Consider the following 21,120-nt stretch of genomic DNA (forward strand, 5'->3'; position numbering starts at 1 on the left):
TTCCTCCCCCTGGCCTTTCAGACGCTCTTTCATTGACCAAACTGTCATTTCTTAGGCACCTGCTGTACCAGCACAGCAAAAACAGATGTGAACACAAGGCACAGCCCCGACCTCCTCAGAGCACACTGGAGCCTGACCACAGCACAAGCAACAGTAATGACTCGTGTACACTGCTACGCTGTGCGGGAGGCCACAACAGGAACACAGCAGACACACCTAACCGCATTCGGAGAGCGTCAGCAAAGACTGCTACCCTCAGGAAGTGCCATGTAGACTGAGCCCTGAAAATCCGCAGAAATGCGTTCCGGGCCAAACGACCAACACTCGGGCTGGCTGCTCTTTCTCACCTCCTTTCTGGGCAGGGTCCACAGGACCTCTGTTCCTTGGAGAAGCTCTCCCACAACATATGCTGACAACCCTCCTCCCTTCAAATGTATCGCTACTCCAGATCTCTCTTCAGAGCTCCAGATCTGGACCCCAAACAGCCTCCTGGCCACATGCACTGTAATGTCCCTCAGACCCTCCAAATTCACATTTCTAAGTCAGCTCATCACTTCCCCCCGCCCCTCGCCGAACCTGCTGTCTGCTGGACTCTGGCCCTACCGTACACCCAGCAGTCATTCTCGGCTACCCCCTGCCTCTCATGATCTTGTCTGCTCTGCTTCCTTAACAGCTCCAGAATCCATCCACGCCCGTCCTTGCCTGCTGCCGCTCTTCCTTCCAGCCACCAGCACGCACCTTGCACACTCCCGTGATCGGAGTCTTGCTCCCGCCATCCAGCCCCCGGCACAGCCGCTGGACCCCACAGTCCGCTCTCCCCAGTCCTGCCCACCCAATTCGTCCAGTCCACTGTCCACACAGTTCAAGTCCTCTGCAAAGCCTTCCTGGGCCTTCCCTGGTGGTCCAGCAGTTAAGACTCTGCACTCCCAGTGCAGGGGGCACAGGTTCAACCCCTGGTCAGGGAACTGGATCCTGAATGCCGCAACTAAGAGCCCACATGCCGTAACTAAAAGATTCCGCGTGCCGCAACTAAGACCCAGCTAAATAAATAAATAAATAAATAAATAGGGCTTCCCTGGTGGCACAGTGGTTAAGAATCCGCCTTCCAATGCCGGGGACACGGGTTCCAGCCCAGGTCCTGGAAGATCCCACATGCCGTGGAGCAACTAAGCCCATGTGCCACAGCTACTGAGCCTGCACTCTAGAGCCCGCGAGCCACAACTACTGAGCCTGCGCTCCGCAACAAGAAAAGCCACCGCAATGAGAAGCCCACACACCCCAACAAAGAGTAGCCCCCGCTCACCGCAACTAGAGAAAGCCTGCATGCAGCAATGAAGACCCAATGCAGCCAAAAATAAATAAATAAATAAATACAATTTAAAAAAATTAAAAAGCTTTCTTGCATCACGATAGTCTCTTACCTTGTCTGTCTCCCCAACCAATGATGCAAACTGGGGACTGAGGCTGTATTTTAGGTATTTTTAGCCTCAACTCCTAGCATACTCCTAGACAGTAAATTGCCAATAAAAGTCTACTGAAAGCATGCATTAACAAAAAAACATACGGGGACTTCCCTGGTGGCCCAGTGGGTAAGACTCCACGCTCCCAATGCAGAGGGCCCAGGTTCGATCCCTGGTCAGGGAACTAGATCCCACACGCATGCTGCTACTAAGAAGCCCGCATGCAGCAACTAAAAGATCACACATGCCGCAACTAAGACCCAGCGCAACCAAAATAAATAATAATAAAAGAAAACATACAAAGAAACGAATAATTCTTGATCCTGATAATATTCTTTAATCCTAAACATAGTTCTTGAGAGACAGCTCTATTCAAATTTACTCCATCCAAAATTACTACCTAATATTGTGAATCACTGTTGTACACCTGTAACTTACATAATACTGTACATCAACTATACTTCAAAAGAAAAAAATTTTTGAAAAAATTTTAAGTTTAAAAAAAATAAGGGGGCTTCCCTGGTGGCGCAGTGGTTGAGAATCTGCCTGCCAATGCAGGGGACACGGGTTCAAGCCCTGGTCTGGGAGGATCCCACATGCCGCGGAGCAACTAGGCCCGTGAGCCACAATTACTGAGCCTGCGCGTCTGGAGCCTGTGCTACGCAACGAGAGGCCGCGATAGTGAGAGGCCCGCACACCGCGATGAAGAGTGGCCCCCACTTGCCGCAACTATAGAAAGCCCTCGCACAGAAACGAAGACCCAACACAGCCATAAATAAATAATTAATTAATTAAATAATTTTTTTAAAAAAAGAAATTAAAAAAAATAAGGGACTGCCCTGGTGGCACAGTGGTTAAGAATCCACCTGCCAATGCCAAGGACACAGGTTCGAGCCCTGGTCCGGGAAGATCCCACATGCTGTGGAGCAACTAAGCCCCTGTACCACCACTACTGAGCCTGTGCTCTAGAGCCCGCGAGCCACAACTACTGAGCCCACATGCCTAGAGCCCATGCTCCGCAACAAAGAGAAGCCACCGCAATGAGAAGCCCGCGCACCGCAACGAAGAGTAGCCCCCGCTCACCGCAACTAGAGAAAGCCCGCGCGCAGCAACGAAGACCCAACACAGCCAAAAATAAATGAATAAAATTATTTAAAAATAAATAAAATAAATAAAAATTACTACCTAAGTATGTGATTAGTGGCAGGTATTACTGGCCTTTCCCATACCTCTCCGTTAGCTGGCTTTCTGAAACACATTCTAGTCTCATGGATAGGGCAGGGGCACATTCAAAGACAGACTTTAAATCGGAAGCCTTATCACTGAGGATAGAGACTAGAGACTAAGTGAATCTATCTACTGTCCTGGTGTAGGAAGCTAGAGAAATCAAAATAAGATTTGTTCCCTGGAGCTGATTCCCAGGGCTGCTGGTTCCCCGCTCCCGGCCAGGGGGCTCCGCTCCCTTCCGAGCCAGCCTGACCAGGTACCAGCTTTGCCACTGACCACAGCTCCACTCTACTAACCTTACACTGCCTTGGCAGTTGGATACAAGCAACAATTACTCTGACAATAAAGCACGACAGCAGCACCTGAAGCCAGGGGAGCAGACATGCAGTAAGAGGCGAACTAACGATCTCTGTCTGGACTCAAGGTTACAAGACCACAGATGCGGGGCAGGGTTGGGACCTAGTCCTTAAGGACTCTGCTGTTTACTCATCATGCAGATCAGTTCTCAGTCACAATACATGTTCACTTCACAGGGCAAGCTGGGAACTCTCAAGAGCATTTCAGACTAAGCATCCATTATCCGCAAAAATATATGTCTAGGGCTTCCCTGGTGGCGCAGTCGTTGAGAATCTGCCTGCCAATGCAGGGGACACGGGTTCGAGCCCTGGGCTGGGAAGATCCCACATGTCGCGGAGCAACTAGGCCCGTGAGCCACAGCTACTGAGCCTGCGTGTCTGGAGCCTGTGCTCCGCAACAAGAGAGGCCGCGATAGTGAGAGGCCCGCGCACCGCGATGAGGAGTGGCCCCCGCTTGCCGCAACTAGAGAAAGCCCTCGCACAGAAACGAAGACCCAACACAGCCAAAAATAAATAAATAAATAATCCTTCCCTCTACTAAAAAAAAAAAAGCAGGGGGAAGGGGAGTAAATAAAAAAATTTTTTTAAATTAAAAAAAAAACCAAAATAATACCATCAAGTGTCCCTTCAACTGTAACAAGTCTCCAGGACAGGGAAATAGGCAACAACCTCAGACAGCACCCTTACCCCAACAGCTAAGCAATGCTTACTCATGTGTCATTCTAAATCCTTTCTCTCACATTTAGATTTACTGCTTTTTTTCCCCTACCTCAGATTTTTTCTTTTTGAAGGAAGAAAGTAACTGCCCACCAAGATCCAAACTACAGCCCTCACCTGTTTTGACAGCCCATCATTTACTGAACAGCAGTGAAAGGATTACTCATGCTTCTTAGCAAGGATCACTCTTACCAGGCATTCCTCAGGCCTTTAAATAATCCAAACACTTTAGCACATTCTCCCTAGTAAGAACCTCAGGCTAGAGAGGAAATGGTAAGACCCACCGTAGCAGTGTAAGCCTCGGAACCCACAGATCTGACCTCAACAAAAAGCTGGCTTAATTCCAACAGAGAGGGTCTGCTCGCTTGTTGGAACGGGAGCTGCCTGAGGAAGCAGAGCAGCCGGAGACACACCATGGGGAACAGCTGGGCTTCAGGTGTCCACACAGGTCACCAGTTTACCAAACTAAGAGCCACAGTGACAGCGAAAAGGGGTATTTTTAGGCAAAGCATCTCAGGCCAAAGCAGACTCTTGGGGCACAAAGACCAAGAGTAGAGTCAGCAATCACGCTGAAGTTCCTTACCTAGTTCTCAACCTCACCTCCCCCAAATCACTCTGCAGGAGATATAAAAACGACCTCTGAGTAAATGGAGTCCACAGGAATGTATTTTATTTTTGTTTCTTTGTATTTCTTTGTAGCACATACCACAATCAGTGCCCACTCTCCTCCATCCACCACTCCACCCAGAATGCTAGCTCCTTGCAAACTCATCTCTGCATCATTGTCTGGTAAATTGCATCATGGACTTTAATTCTTTGTTCTTTCTTGTAGCCAAGCCCTTGGTCATGTGACTTTGCAGGGACTTGTTTTGGTTAACATTTGCCATCTTCAATGACGGGGATGTAAACAAAAATTAAAAGTGTTATATTTGAAATTTATAACCCTAAGTAAGTATAAAAGAAAGTTAAATAAATGTTCAAATGTTGTATTCTAAAAAAAAAAAAAAAAGACCTCTGAGTGAAGCTCCCACCAGCTACCTTCTGAGGCCCTCTCCAGGGATGGCCTTGGGCCACAGTCCATTCAGCCCTCTCTGAAGCCACCCTGAGCTCCACAAGGCCACACTGAGTGGCCAGCACTACAGCCCTGCCCTCAAGGAGCTTACAGTTCTGTTGGGGAAATACGAGCCACAGACATAGAACAATTATACACAAAGGAGTAGAGAATAAACACTCAAATGGCATCAGCAAAACCCAGAGCTACAGACAGCCTGTATCACGGACAAAAAGGAGGATGGCAGTTACGAGCAAAGACTTGAGAATGCAGAGAGGCTGAAGTAACAAGAGCCTCCGGTACTGCCTGGTCTGGGGCTTTTCACGCTGTATCTCTCATACCGTCTCTCTTCTGGTCTTTCTCTATTTTGGGGTTTCCTTTATGATTTCATTTGAAATAGCAGTTCTCAACAGGGGCTGAAGGAAGAGATCACAGTTAACAGAAAGAACACAGGTTCCTGCTGCGGGTCCCCACTCCCACCTTGACACACACACACCCTTCCCCACCCCTGGGGCCTGTCTGAATCTCCACAGCAGCACTTGGGACAGTGCGTTTTGAGAAAGTTGTTCAAGAACCACACTGTTCAAAAAAAAAAAAAAAGTTCCTTGCACAAAATACGTTTAAAAACACTTGTCTAATCCAACTCTATAAATCAGGAAATGAGACCCAAAGAGGTTGAAGGGGCTCCCTCAAGGACACACAGAAAAGAAACAGCCAGAGCCCAGGGTTCCCAAATCCAAGCTACTTATCTTTAAACAAACCAGAAGCAGTCAGAACCTGGGGTTAGCCTGGAAAGCGCGTTAAGATTTGGAACAGTGGAAGGGGCAGGGGGCATGGAGGACTCTTAAATAGGAAAATGACACGTGAAGGCTGCGTCCAAAAGGAGCCTGGCCGTGATGGGAGGAGTGTCTCGGGGAGGGGCATGCAGAAGGGAGCAGTGGCAGGTGGAGAGACCAGGTAAGCAGCTGTGGTCGGTGGTCCCGGGCATGAGAGGAGATGCCAGCAGGAAGAGTGGCGATGGAAACGAAGACAGACCACCACAGAGGCCCCTCTCAAAGGGCACCCTGGGGACTGCGAATGGTTTGGACCACACGTGACTCGGGAAGGAGGGGCCGCTGGCAGCAGCTAGGAAGGAGGGAAGTGCAGCTGAACTGGAGTTTCAGGCCCAGGACCTAACGTGCTGCCCAAACCCCAGGTCCTCCTGGAAGCCCTTGAGACAAGGGAGGATACTGTTACAGGAGGACAGAGAGGGAATCCATGAAACAACTCACTGAAAAAGAAATCGGTGCCGGAGGGGAAACGGAAAGGGCACCCACTGTGGGTATGGCAGGGTCCAATAAGAGGGACAGCACCACTGGCTCCAGACACAAGCCTCTGAGAGTGCAAGCGAAGAACAGTGCTCGAAGGGAACGTAGGTCAAGTCTTGCCATTATCGGGACCTGCTCTGGCAGCCCAAGAAACAAACACATGAATGAAGACACACAGCTGCAGCTTCTGGGGTGAAGAGTAACAGCAACTACAGCAGGTAACATTTCATAAGTGTTTACTACATGCCAAGTTGTACTGAGTTAGCAACTCTCCACGGATCGCCTCACTTAAGACTAACGTCACTTGCATGGGTTAGATACTATTACTTTCATTCCCATCTCACAGGTCAGGAAACTGAGGCTCAGAGAAGTTACATACCCAGCTTAAATCCATACAGCACGTAGCAAAGCTCTAATTCCAAAGCCATGCTCCTAACCCGCATATCACACTGAAAGTGAAGAGGGCAGCGCTGGAATGTGCACAAGCGCTAGAAGAAAGGTGTCAGGGAGCAGTCACGGGCCTGTCAGAGTCTTATCATTGAAGCGAACTGATGGGACCAACAGCAGCTGCAGAAACACATGGCGCTGCCTTCTGTGCGTCCCCTCCTGGTCCCCCTCCAGAGCTGCTATGTAAATACTAGGTCAGCTGAGTAGCTGGCAGGGAGCTAAAAGCCTTGGGGCAGTAGCTTTTCCATGATCTTGGAGCAAGAGGAACTGGGGCAAATGAGAAGCTGCCTACAGGCTCACCAAGAGCCAGACGGACCTGTAAAGCAGCATCCACAGAAAGCAGGGAACAACAGGCGTGTCCCAGTGGTGCCCCTGGATTCTACTCTTCAGGACCTGCCTCACTTGCACCTCCGGGTGCCCCTTATATAAGGGAAGAGGACAGATGGTCTGACCACCTGGTCCCCACGCGCCTGTAAGCCTTTCACGTTCTGCCTCCTACCTGCCCACTGCATCCTCCTCCTCCTCCCCACAGCGGAGCCCACGTCAACGCTGCCCTTTCCAAGTCCCACGCAACCTTCCGATGAGGCCAGATGCTGCTGAGAGGCAGCAGTGGGCCCTCCTCCGTGCCCGACAGCATCGTGTGCTGCCCCCTCATCAACAGGCAGCACCTACCTCTGCACGTCACGGCCATCTGTCGACCTGCCATCTCTCCAGCAGAATGTGAGCCTCCTGAGTGCACAGACTGCTATTTTTTTTTCATTCCTAATTCTAACACAGTGCTTAGCAAATGGTAGTTACACACTCAATAATTCTTCTGATTCAAGTTACTGTTATAATAATAAAAGCACCTAGCAGTTGTTGAGTATCTGCCACGTATCAGGTCCCAAGCTGGGTGTACATGGTATTTCTTCTCATGCTCAAAATAAGCCTGCCGGGAAGATGGGCATCTAGCATCACAGGTGAGGAAAGGAAGGCTCGGAGAGGTGAAGTCACACTGGGAAGTGGATCTCAAGGAATTAAAGCAAAACACGAATTCAATTTTATATATGGAGAAAAGGTACGAACACAGTGAGATTTTTCATCCAAAAAACTGGAATCATTCCCTTCAAATGTATTCTCAGAAATCTTAAAAAACTCTCTCAGCAAAAACAAAAGCAAAAAACCCCAGCAGCTCAGGACCACTGCCTAAAACAGGGGTTGGCAACGTGTCACAAGGGAAAGGTAGACCTCAAAATATTTCACCACTGTGGCCAGCGCTTTCATACACAGACCCTGCTTTTCTCGTGGCTGAAGCCATTCTCTCCCCCCAAAGCAAACAAGTGACGGTTTAGATGCCACCTCTGAAAGGCTGCCCACCAGCCAGGTCTACAAGGAATGACGAAGGGGCACAGGAGGGAAAAGTGTTTACATATAAAATCAAAACAGCAGTCTGGCAACTGCCTTTGAAGTAGGTAAAGAGAATTATTACTCCCAGAGGTAATTTGATTTTATTTACTCGTATCTTAAGTAAGTCAATGACCAGATGTGATGGACAAAATCTGGCCTATGATAGAGAGACTCAGAAATGAGGGAAGAGAAAAAATAAGTCCACAGAAAGAATCTAGCAAAATGTCAAAGGCCAAATGTTAGCAAAGAAAAAAGTCAACTGCTAAATGTTCTCATTAGGTTTGGAATTTTAAATATAATCAAATCATCATCAAACGTATAAAAGAGCAAAGAAAAGAAGAAAAGAAACTTTCCGAGATAGTGAAAAATACTCTAAGAAAGAGTTACCACAGTGAACTTTCCTGGCATGATACCATGGCAACAACCGCAACAACTAAATATTCCACTGTCATTAATACCTTAGCTGGGAAAGATCCTGTATTCTAAGACTGACGATTAAGTACTTTCTGAAACCATCCAGGTGGCTCCTGAGCAACAGCAACAATGAAAGCCCACATCTCCTGAAGGCTACCCAGGCGCCAAGCACTCTGCTGAGGGCTCTGTGTGCACAACCACAGTTCAGATTCATAAATGTTCACATATACATATCAGATAAGATGGGTATTATTATCCCCACTTTTCGGGTAGAACTATGACCAAGGCTTAAAGGACTGGCCTCACACACAGCTAGCAAGGGAGAGCGAGGACAAGTGCTTGCTCTCCTTGGAGGGTGACACCCCAGGTGTGCAGAGGGGATTAAGGAAAGGGGGAAGCCCTGCGGCCCTTCCAGTTCTCGGGCAGCTTCGCTCCCTCCTGGAGTCCCTCTCCATTTCCACCTCCTCTCTTCTGCCTTCCAAAGCAGCAGAATATTAGAGGTTAGCAGAATTATTCCAGTTCAATCCTACCTCCTAATCTACCTCAAGAAGTTTATTGTAAATGATTCATTAAACTGGAAACCCACTGTTCTCCAAAAAAAAGCACATCAGAAGTCACAAGCGTATCTTGATGAGAAACTGAGGGAGGCTTCCTGCTGGAAAAACGACTCGAAGTTTCTGCTCTGCTGACACAAATCAGCGGTGCCACCTTCAAACACAACAACCGCAGGGCAGGCTACAAATTTTTACACATATTATGAGTGCAACCATATAAGACACAGACAAAGCCTAGACATACTAAAAAATGGAAATAACTGCTTTGGTTAGGGTAGCATAATTACGGGTAATTTTATTTTTCTAACTTCCAAAGTCTGCAACATTGTCTTTATCATAAAAATAAGGTATACATCTTTTAAAGTGATAAAAAAAATTTCTGACCCCCCCAAAATTGAGTTCTCTCTAAAGCACGCTGTGACATAGAACAGTTTCACGTGGAAGTAGTCAAAGGATATCAAACATTCTGTTGAGGTTGCTCAGAGAAGGATCTAGAACTTTAAATTTCTAAGCATGGGTCCCCCACAGCCTAAGATTTTGACAGCAGTGCTGGTTTTAGCTTCAGAGATGGAAGCAGGGCGCAGAAGAGAGGCTGGCTAAGACGGGGGCTGTCTGTGTGGCAGCTGCTTGATGGGCTGCAGGAAGTGTTGCCTGACAATAGCCTCATGACATCTTTGGTGCTCTATCTGCATAAGCTGTGTGGTGTTGGATGGGACCCAGGGAGATGCCGCAGGAAGCACATGCAGCAGAGAAAAAGCGGAAGATTCGGACAGATCATCAGGCTCAAGCCACAGCTAAGAAAGTGGTCATTTTAGGAAGAACTTTTAATGTCCTTTAATGGCCTGTTAAATCACTATGGATGACCTCTAAGCTGAAGGAGAAAATTCTGCCATTAAAAAATTAGTTTGGAATGGAGAAAAAGTTATAGAGTCTTAAAGTAATGGGTCTAGATTTTGCTTTAAAAGGTATTTTTTACTGCTAGGACTGAGGAAGGAGGTCTGTTTTAGGCTAAGCCAATCTCCTCTCGTCATCGATCCATCAAAGTTAGCAGTCCAGGGCTTCCCTGGTGGCGCAGTGGTTGAGAATCTGCCTGCTAATGCAGGGGACATGGGTTCGAGCCCTGGTCTGGGAAGATCCCACATGCCACGGAGCAGCTGGGCCCGTGAGCCACAACTACTGAGCCTGTGCGTCTGGAGCCTGTGCCCCGCAACGGGAGGGGCCGCAATAGTGAAAGGCCCGCGCACCGCGATGAAGAGCGGTCCCCACACCGCGATGAAGAGTGGCCCCCACTTGCCGCAACTAGAGAAAGCCCTCGCACGAACCGAAGACCCAACACAGCCAAAAATAAATAAATAAATAAATAAAGTAGCTATAAAATTAAAAAAAAAAAAAAAAAAAGCTACTCTTTTAAAAAAAAAAAAAAAAAAAAAAAAAAAGTTAGCAGTCCAATACCATAGTGTTCCACCAAAAAATAATCTCAGTCATTTCATCTGTTTTGGATCCCCAACATCTAGAATAGTGCCTGGTACTAGTAGGTGCTGAATAAATATCTGTTGAACAAATTAACCGTATCTCCAACGAGCCCCATATCTGCTCACGATCCCCTGGTGGAGAACCTAACAAATGCCAAGAAAGAAACCGCTGCTAGAGAAGAGGAATGAGAAAGCACTCTAGCGTGCAAACACCAGGCATGCCTATAAGCATGTTTCACTAATGATATTCCCTGCATTCACAACTAGAGGGATAAGAGAATGGCCCTGGAGTCAGAAGGCCCTAGTTTAAATTCTGGCACCAACCTTTGCCAGCTGTGACCCTGAGTAAGGTACTTAACCTCTCTGGGTCTCACTTTCCACATCTAGACACAAAAAAGAGAGGTAATGGTAGTATCTGCCACATAAGACAGATGAAGATGAAATGAGATAAGCAGTTTCTGGGACACAGAAGTGCCTAATGAATATCAGTGAATTCTTGGTTTGTTTATTTTGATATATATCTGCAGTCCTATCTCTGGGAAGAATTCAGGATCATGGGTTCACTTCTCCCCACCAAAAGAAATGGCCTTAAATGAGGAAGAGGCAATCGAATGCATTCTTTTCCCTGAGGGATCAATAAGAAGAAAAAAAATCGGCTCTTAAATCTGGATTTTTTTGGGACCCTTCTCAATCTTCATGTCTCTTCTTGCCTTTTCTCCCCACATCTATATAAAACCTTTCCTGAACTGCTGTGGGTCTGGCTTAGCCACAGGCACTGCTGGCCTCCAGAGACAGCTCTTAACTCTGTTCTACAATAACACTGTACCCCGGGTAGGGCAATTAACCCCGCTGGGCCTCATTTCCACATCAACATAACAGAGGAAGAGTTCAGGGGTGGAGTCGATCATCTTTAAATTCTCTTCCAAGTCTAAAAATCCACAACTAAGTAATTAATAACTATTATTAGTACATTCAAGTCAAGCACTGACCTAAACTCAACTAGAAAGTACATCTTAACCATATTTGGAATACCACACAAACACGGGCACAAGTACAGCAAACTCTAAAAGCTGAATTTTTCCTGGTCTTAGTTTCAGAGAACACACAAGCACCCTGAGGCTTTTATTCGGCTCCCTTATCACAATGGAACCGGCTCTTATTAAATCAGAACTTTCTCTTAGGATCACCTAAGGGTCCTTTATTTACAAGCTGCCAGGTACAGACACTAAGCATTTCTAACCACTATGAATTACCAAACCAGTGCTTACAATTTCCAGGTAACTGAGCAGAGAACTGACAGTCTTAAAGAATCACAATTGTCATTCAGCACCAGAGAAGGTGACTAACTAGAAAACCATTTAAAAACCACACTACTTTCTTGGGCTCTTCCTGCTACCTAACATCTCCCCATCACACTGTCTGTTTCTGTTGAGGAAAAGGGGTCTAATTTAAAACGAAGTTATAGGTTAACAATGGACATAGAAAGACGTTTACAATATACATTTCTGGTGAAATGGGCAGATTACAAAATAATGTGATCAGCAATATTAGTCCCATTTTGGTAAAAAACATATGTATACACCCACACACGTATCCGACAGGATACATTCCAAGTCGTTAATAAGCTTATAATTTTTCTGTAAAAAATTTGTTTGTTTATCTATATTGTCCTATTTTTCTACAATGAACACTTCGACTTCTGAAATAATAATAATTCAAACAGGTGTTTTACTTAATAAGAAAAGTGGATCTGGCACCCAAACTATAACCAAACACCTCCCTGAAGCAGAGGTCAGCATCCAGGGTTCCCCGGCACAGAGGCACCTTGTGTCTGAGGCTAAGCTGGGGTGGAGGCGTTGAGATGTTTTTAAGTACCAGCCATTGGGTACCACCAAGATAGGCCCAGCTCTCTCCCTCCTGTTCACCTCAGCTTTCAGAACCATCAGCTTCCCATTTACGCAATTTACTGACCTGCAACCCTCTGGGCAGAGTTCACAAACATGACCAAAGATCCTAAATTACAGTTCAGGATTTTAACTTTCATATTCACTGACTTAGGAGAATCAATGACAACAGAAAAGCCAAGTTACTGTGGCAGAGATCCAATTTTAACAGGTGAAGTTAACTCCCACCCCTCATTTTAGGCTGTCCAATGCCAATCCTTTCTGATCACAAGACAAAAAAAATAAGCCATCATGTAAAGCATCATCTTCAAATACTTTATCCAGTTGAGCCTTCTGTTTTTAATAGAAAGTGCTGGCTCTTGATAGCCTCTTTGGCATACAGAATGCAGCTGTTGATACATCTCCTAAGATCTGATCAGCCTAGAACAAGTTCATCACCAGGCACAGGTATCATAAGGCACTTTACACCGTGAAGGCGTGAAGGGTGTTCTGGAAGCTTAGTGATCTACCAGCAAAAAGGTGTGTGAGAAATTGCGACTTCCCAGCTAACAAAAGCAAAGAGCATACAAAGAAGACAGTGATAGGAAAACACACGTGACAAGCAGTAAAGATGAGGGCAGTGTGAGGGAAAGGAATAGAAACAGCAGAATGACAGTCTTCAGAAAAGTGTTCTAAAGTCTCCTCCTACTGAGCCAAGAGGTTACCAGACCCAGTGCTCTCAGAGGCACATAGGCTATACCTTGAAGCTGCTCACATGCATTTCCCATAACGTAATAGCTAGCAAAAGCTATACTGTACTTAACAGCAAATTGTCTCCTTACTCCCTCATTCCCTTACCTTCTAAAAACCATCCATGATTTAGGTCAGAGCCTTATCCTCTGTTACAAAATATTTTTTGAGACAGATTTCAACAAAGAAGCATAGTGTCTACACAGCACTATTTTCTTGCAAGAAAACAAAACTGCCAACTATAAGGATCTGAAAAATGTGACCACTTCAGGCTTATTTTGGGGCTGAACCACTCCCCTTCCCTAATTATCCCTCAAAGGAAATATATCAGGAGCTGTGGGCAAAGAGGGTAAACATGTCTAATTACAACATGTGCTCTTGGTGGATAAAAAATTTGAACATTCTTGAACTCTGGCCACATTTCAGAAGATCTTCCACTTGTAGCTTAGTCTCCCTAAAGAGGAAAGGTTAAAAGACCAGTTGTGTTTCAACCAGGTCTCCATCAAAAAAGACACAAAGAGAAACTGACCACATTTCTTACCCTCCATACTATACGAGAGCCTGCTGAATATGCAAGATGACCCTGACTCCTTATCAAGCACTTACAGAGGAAGTGGTTTTTATTTAAAAATTAGGACTAAAAATAAGACCCATTTCAAGAGTACTCTCCACTGGAAAAAAAGACACACATTTGAATTTAAAGATATATATGCAAAGGCTTCAGGCCACAGGTGGTCTTAGAGAAGTTGTCCTTGATCAAGCCCTCTCATCCACAGCCCACCTGCCTCTGCTTTACAGAGGTGTGAAGACAGCCGAAGAGTTCGCAGGTGCTTCTGCACATTGCTGTTTAAAGTGCTGAGAGAGGAGCAGGAAAAAATCTTCAGAAATCCAAAATGAAAATGCATCTAATTAGGCATTTGGATTGGGAGCTATTGCTCAAGAAGCCCTCAGCAAGGCCTACAGGTTGTAACCTCGCTCACCTCCTCTCCTAGGACTCTCCCCCTCCTCCCCTGGATTCTGCAAGGCTGGTTTCCTTGACGGCCCTCCAGCACTCCAGACTCTTCCCTCAGATCCCAAGCATCCTTCAAGTCTTTGCTCAAATGCCACTGTGTAAGGAGGAGAAGGAGGTCTTTTCTTTTCCCATGATACTTTCAACTTCTAATATGCCATATAATTTACTTATACCTATTTTATTCATTGTTTACCCCTCTCTCCCTCAGATAAGCTCCGGGAGAACGGGGATCTTTGTTTTGTTCATTGATGTATACCCCCAAGCAGTTTTAGAACAGCGCCTGGCACTGAGTAGGAGCTCAAAAAATATTTTCTGAATGAATGAATGAACTTGACAGTAAAACTCCAGGAGGAAAGCAGGAGGGGGGTCGAAAGGGTGATGGTGAGGGGGTGAAATGAAAGGGGGAAGAAGCAACAGAGGGGAATTCACAAGGAAGAGGTAGAGGCTGACTGAGGCCGGGACCGACCCACACTTTCTCCCTGCAGTGCTGATGGGAAGCGGGAGGCAGTGCACGGTATCCCGCCAGCGGCATCAAATAGCACTCTCAGAAGCAAGCAGCTGAGATAAGCAAGCTCTACACTCACTGAGAAATTCCAAGGGCAGGGCAGACCCGCCCGGACCGCAGGCTCTGGGCAGGTCCCCAAGGGGGTCCAGACGTCCCTGCTCTTCCCCTCTCTCGGTGTCCCAAACCCAGCTCCCCTCCACTGTAGCCAGGAGCGTGCCGGGCCGCAGTACCTTCCCGGCTCGGGCCCCTTCACCTGGCCGCCAGCAAGCCGGGCCCTGCACTCGAGCACCTGCCTGCCCGCGTCGGGGATCCCCAGCCGGGTCCGCCGGGAAGCCCAGCGCGCCCCTGGGGGCCTCACTCCGCTAGGCTCCCCTCCGGCACCCGGGCAGGAAGCGCCCGCGGCTCTTCCTGCGGCGGGTAAGGGGCTGCAGGCGCCCCTCGCCCCGGCCGCTCCAGTCCGACGCCCCGCCCGCGCGGCGCCCCCTCACCTCGGGGCGCACGTAAGACACGAAGGAGGGCTTGGGCGCCTTGGTGCCGCCGCCACCGCCGACTACCCCTTTCCCCAGCATACCGCCGCCTTGGGAAGCAGCGACGCGCGGGAGCAGAGGCGGCCGCTCGCAGCGGCCACCAGCACTGGCGGCCGGGGCTCCGCCCATCCCCAGGGCAGCAGCGGCCGCGGCACCGCCCGCATCCGGCTCCGCCACTGACACCGCTCGCCCCGCCCAGGCACGCGGGCCCCACCCACTCCGCGCGTAGGCCCAAGCAGTCGGGAACCCGCGGCCGGAGGCCACGCCCCCTCCGCTGGCGACAGGCAGGTCTGCCTGGCGGATACTCGCCTTCCGAGATAGGCTCCATTCCACCCTCTTGCGGTAAAGCCCGCCCCCATGCGTTCTCTGATTGGCCAGAAGGCTGTGCCGGCCGAGCCCCGCGTCAAGTCCCTTCTTGAATGAACCTGGACAGATGTTTCTTCTGACCAATCCAGAGAGCGTTCTCTCCGGACTCCCCGGCGATTGGATAGCAAGAATGTCGCCGTCGCCAAGTGATCCTGCGATCACTAAGTTGTGCGCATTGGTTCACTGCAGCCGTTCTCTTCTTTTTCCTTGCCGTTTTGGAATAAAACTTCCGAAAGTGTAGTGCATCGAATCTCACCGAATGAGTTTCAAACCCCCATCAATGATGTTCGAGCTTACTATTGTAAGTGCAGACAAAAATGAGACAAACCAAGTGCTAGGCACTTAGGAATGGGTTTGAATGTTTGATCATAAAAGGCCTTGTTGACCTAATTTTCCGAAACTTTTTTGTTTGTAATCTTTCTGTTTCTAACAGAATATCAAAAGGCCTTAAGAGGTTTCTTTTATTCACCCTCCCAAGTTATCGATAAAACCCTCATTTTTAGTGAAGATTGCAAAGAAAATTCATTTAAATTCGACATTTGGTACCAAGCATTATGTTAGACACAGATGAATAATACAGGGACCCAGCTCTCAAGAAACTCAGTCTTGGGGCTTCCCTGGTGGTGCCGTGGTTAAGAATCCGCCTGCCAGTGCAGGGGACACGGGTTCCAGCCCTGGTCCCGGAAGATCCCACATGCCGCGGAGCAACTAAGCCCGTGCGCCACAACTACTGCAGCCTGCGTGCCTAGAGCCTGCGCTCCGCAACAAAGAGAACCCACCGCAATGAGAACCCCGCGCACCGTAACAAAGAGTAGCCCCAGCGCGCCGCAACTAGAGAAAGCCGGCACACAGAAACGAAGACCCAACGCAGCCAATAAATAAATAAATAAGTAAATTTATTTTTAAAAAAAAGAAACTCAGTCTAGTGGAAAAAACTAATAATAAATATTTGCGGGCTTCCCTGGTGGTGCAGCAGTTGAGAATCTGCCTGCCAATGCAGGGGCCACGGGTTCGAGCCCTGGTCTGGGAAGATCCCACATGCCACGGAGCAACTATGCCCGTGAGCCACAACTGCTGAGCCTGCACGTCTGGAGCCTGTGCTCCGCAACAAGAGAGGCCGCGATAGTGAGAGGCCCGCGCACCGCGATGAAGAGTGGCCCCCGCTTGCCGCAAATAGAGAGAGCCCTCGCACAGAAACGAAGACCCAACACAGCCAAAAAATAAATAAATAAAATAAATAAATATAAATAAAAATTAAAAAAAATATATTTGCAGTTAATTTTCTCCGTGTCAGACCCTGGTAAGCATTAGTCTCATCAATGGCTAATGCCCTTTACCCTCTTCATCTCCATGACTGCCCCCTCCCCCATCCCGCGCACCAAAGCCAGGCCAAATAAACATAAAATCTGAGTGAAAACGAATGTGCTTACTTTTTTTTTTCATCTCTCAAGCATTTATTTATTTTTAATAGATCTTTATTGGAGTATAATTGCTTCACAATACTGTGTTAGTTTCTGTTGCACAACAAAGCGAATCAGCCATATGCATACACACGTCCCCATATCCCCGAATGTGCTTACTTTTGAAAACATAGGTCAGGACAAGTCCTGTGGTCTCATTTCAAGCTGATTGCCATCCTTCAGCCTATCCAGTACAGCATGGCTGCAGCTACCAGAGTTGCACTATCCCCATCCTCAAGAAGAAGAGCAGAAGCAAGTAATTTGCCCCGGTCTCACAACAGGTCACTGACAGAGCCGGGATTCCAGCCCAGGTGTGTCTGATTCCTAAGCCCAAGATCCGAACATTATTATAATTACACAAATTAGGAAGGAGCACAATAAAAGAGTGGTCAATTCTATTTAGGAAGGCCAAGTCAGGCTTCATAAAGAAAGACACTCCTTAGGGAGGTGTTGGGAATGAAATTATTTGTGGGGACTAATAGTATCACTTTATATTTCACAGCAGTTTTTACTTTTCAAAGTGAAATGGCAGGGCAGACTTTTACAGTCTGAACAAATCTTTACATTCTGACTTTTCAGTCTTCCATGATCTTCCACTGACCATAGTCAGTATGTTGGCGTGGGTGCCTGTGGCCAGGGCTTGCTTTCTGGACATGTAACTAGTGCAGTCACACAGGCTCGCACTTAGAAGGGCTTGGGGCTTAATGCTCTGCGGCTGCGGCCTTCAAATTCTGAATCATTTTATCTTCAATTTGTGTTTCTTAAGTGAAATGTGATGGGATGATGGAACAAGCCCAGGGGTCTTGGAGCCTCAGGTCCTGCGCACTCCTCTTGGGTGCCCACTCTGCCCTGGCACCCTGGCCCTCCCCAGCCAAACCTAAGACTCCTGCTTACCTCTGTAGGGGCGGCAACCTGGCCTCATCATCAGAGGGGGAGTAGTGAGCAGGAAGTCTTGTGTTCTGCCATCGCCATCCCCCTCTCCCCCCCACGGGTGCCTGGACACTGACAAGGAGATGATCAGGGTCAGGCACAGCCCCCCAACCCCTTCCCATGTCTCTGGGTGGGGTAAGCAGCCATCCCTGCCCTAGGTTGGCAGCTCCATAACTAGGCCCTTTATTATCTGTGATCTTGGGCAAGTTACTTCATCCCTCTGTGCCTGCGATTCTGTCTGGGATGATAACAACTATGTCAATGTGGCTGAGGATTGTCATGCAGATTAAACGAGGTAATCCGGGCGATGCCTGGTAGGCAGCAAGAACTAAACAGGTGCTGGCTGACAGTACAATCCCACCAAGCAGGACATAATTTACCCCTTTCCCAGGACTGTAGAAGGAGAAGAAAAGTGACTTCTCCCGATGATGATCTGTGGCACCTTGTTAAACAAAGGGGTTTTGTTTGTGTCCTTGTTTGTTTTTGTTTTTAACCTCTGGCCCAATCCTGGGACTATAATAATTACTTTATCCAGCTCTTGAGCATCCAATGGGTTTGCAACGTGATGACTCTGGAAACCTGATGCAGCCACTGTGTCCATACAGTCTCAGAAATCATAGCCAGCAAGTGAGGAATGGTGTTAAAGATGGAGGGTGCCTGCTGCTTCCGGGGGCGTTTTCTGCTCACTGATGAAAACCCGCACCTTCTTTAAGGAGCAGGAAGGGGGTGAGGACAGAGAATAAGCTAACATCTGTTTCCATCTTCCTCTTAAGGTTCTCCATCTATCAGCATATTTTTCACTTGATCTTTAGGGTGTGGATCAAATCTCCTTGGGAGAGTCCCTCCCAACTGACTGAAAAATCCCTGTCATGCTGAGGTCAAATAATTCTCCATCTATTAATAACCGCAGATGGTGGCCCCTAGACCTTGAAATATTTTAATTTACACATATTAGTTTAAGGTCACTCCTTTCTCCTAATGCTGTCCTGAGCTCTCTTGGAGAATTATAAATAGGAACAAATCTTAGCTCACAAAGAAATGAGTGCCAGACCAAAGACAGTGCCGTTTCTTCCCACAAACTGAAGCCAAGTGTGTACTCCCACAAGGGGGGAACATTTTTCCTCCGGCAGATAGTTAAGCCTGGATATTTGCATTTCCTCCTGCTGGGAGTCACTTGAAGCAGCCTACTTGTGTGTTATTCATCTTTATCTGATAGGCACCAGGAGCATAGTAGGATTTCAATAAATATTTGCACCTGAGTGAAAGGGTATTGGCTGAAAAGCAGCCTGGGCAGCAATTGATTAGTAAGAAGGGGAAGCAAGAATTCAAACTCTAGCATCCGGTTAGAGCCTGCACTTTTAAAATCACTTGGATACAAACTAAGACCTGATTTTTTTTTTTTAAGATTTATTTATTTATTTGTTTGTTTGTTTGTTTGGCTGCATCGGGTCTTAGTTGCGGCACGTGGGATCTTCGTTGAGGCACACGGGATCTTTCATTGCGGCACACGGGCTTCTCTCTAGTTGTGGTGTGCGAGTTTTCTCTTCTCTAGTTGTGGCGCACAGGCTCCAGAGCACGTTGGCTCTGTAGTTTGGGGCACGCAGGCTCTCTAGTTGAGGCGTGCGGGCTCAGTAGTTGTGGCACGTGGGCTTAGTTGCCCCATATGGGATCTTAGTGCCCTGACCAGGGATCGAACCCATGTCCCTTGCATTGGAAGGCCAATTCTCTACCACTGGACCACCAGGGAAGTCCCAGACCTGATATTTTAAAAAATAAAAATGAATGAATGAATGAATGAATGAATAAATAAATAAATAAAATTCAAGGAGGACTAAAATGCACGTGTTATTTAATGGACACTTGCCAAATTCCAATTTTAGCAAATGGCGAAGACTTGCCTTCTTCTTTCACTGAAAATAGAAAATTCCTTAACCTCTTGCTGCATCCATGCGTCTTCCAACCCTCCTGAAGATGGTGAGGAACGGATCTGGATTAAGAAGCATTTGAATTGTTCTCCACCTTGTGGTGCAATAAAATGAGGGCCTGCTGGGGAGACTCAGTGATTGTGAACAAGGGCTTCCTGGTGATTTTTTTTCTTTCACAAACACACAGCCTAAACTGGCCACATGGTAGGGGGCCTGGTGAGCCTACTCTATGATCTGTATTCCGTCTTCTTCAAAACGAGACAGGCTGGGACCTGGGACCATTTACTGCAGTGCTTGCACCTGGACAAACATCTCCTCGTGGATCTGAATACAAAGAAACGTTAAGGGACTAAAAACAACTACACGCATGGGCAGTTGGGGCAAATTATGAACAAAATACAAAAAGGCCAAAACCCAACTGCCACTTCTGGGGTGGCAGAAGCAAAAGCAGGGTTCTGCGCATGCACTCTACACATAGCACCACCAAGGGGGTGGGCAGACCACCTAAGCTACTCCTCTGGCTACCCACCCACCATCGCTGCCCTCACCCCATTTACAGGACCACCTCACCACCCACTCAGGGGGCGAGCAAGAGAACCTGTCACTTGTTCTCGCCCTCTCATCTGGCCTCTTATCAACTTCTATTGCTTAAAGAGTCCAAGAACCTGGGTTGGTAACAAATACACAAGTTAAGTCTGATTCATTTATTTATTTATTTATTATTATTATTTTTAACATCTTTATTGGAGTATAATTGCTTTACAATGGTGTTAGTGTCTGCTGTACAACAAAGTGAATCAGCTATATGTATACATATATCCCCATATCTCCTCCCTCTTGCATCTCCCTCCACCCTCCCTATCCCACCCCTCTGGGTGGTCACAAAGCACCGAGCTGATCTCCCTGTGCTATGCAGCAGCTTCCCACTAGCTATCTATTTTACATCTGGTAGTGTATATATGTCCATGCCACTCTCTCACTTCGTCTCAGCTTACCCTTGCCCCTCCCCGTGTCCTCAAGTCCATTCTCTAGTAGGTCTGCGTCTTTATTTCTGTCCTGCCCCTAGGTTCTTCAGAACCTTTTTTTTTTTTTAGATTTTTTTTTATATATATATGTGTTAGCATATGGTATTTGTTTTTCTCTTTCTGACTTACTTCACTCTGTATGACAGACTCTAGGTCCATCCACCTCACTACAAATAACTCAATTTCGGTTTTTTTTATGGCTGAGTAATATTCTATTGTATACATGTGCCACATCTTCTTTATCCATTCATCTGTCGATGGACACTTAGGTTGCTTCCATGTCCTGGTTATTGTAAATAGAGCTGCGATGAACATTGTGGGACATGACTCTTTTTGAATTATGGTT

At 47.2% G+C, this 21,120-nt stretch overlaps 1 protein-coding gene across 1 annotated transcript in view; it reads right to left on the reverse strand.

The window, feature by feature from the left end:
- The window catches only part of MTMR12 (myotubularin related protein 12), a 66,891-nt gene extending 51,651 nt beyond the window's left edge, over window positions 1–15,240 (reverse strand). The window contains exon 1 of the mRNA XM_057541083.1: window positions 15,030–15,240. Coding sequence (XP_057397066.1) covers window positions 15,030–15,197 — 168 coding nt within the window. The 5' untranslated portion in view covers window positions 15,198–15,240. The remainder of the gene's footprint in view (window positions 1–15,029) is intronic.
- Between the last annotated feature and the right edge of the window lie 5,880 nt (window positions 15,241–21,120).

The sequence above is a fragment of the Balaenoptera acutorostrata genome, chromosome 2, assembly GCF_949987535.1.
Source record: "Balaenoptera acutorostrata chromosome 2, mBalAcu1.1, whole genome shotgun sequence".
NCBI classification, from domain to species: Eukaryota; Metazoa; Chordata; class Mammalia; order Artiodactyla; family Balaenopteridae; genus Balaenoptera; species Balaenoptera acutorostrata.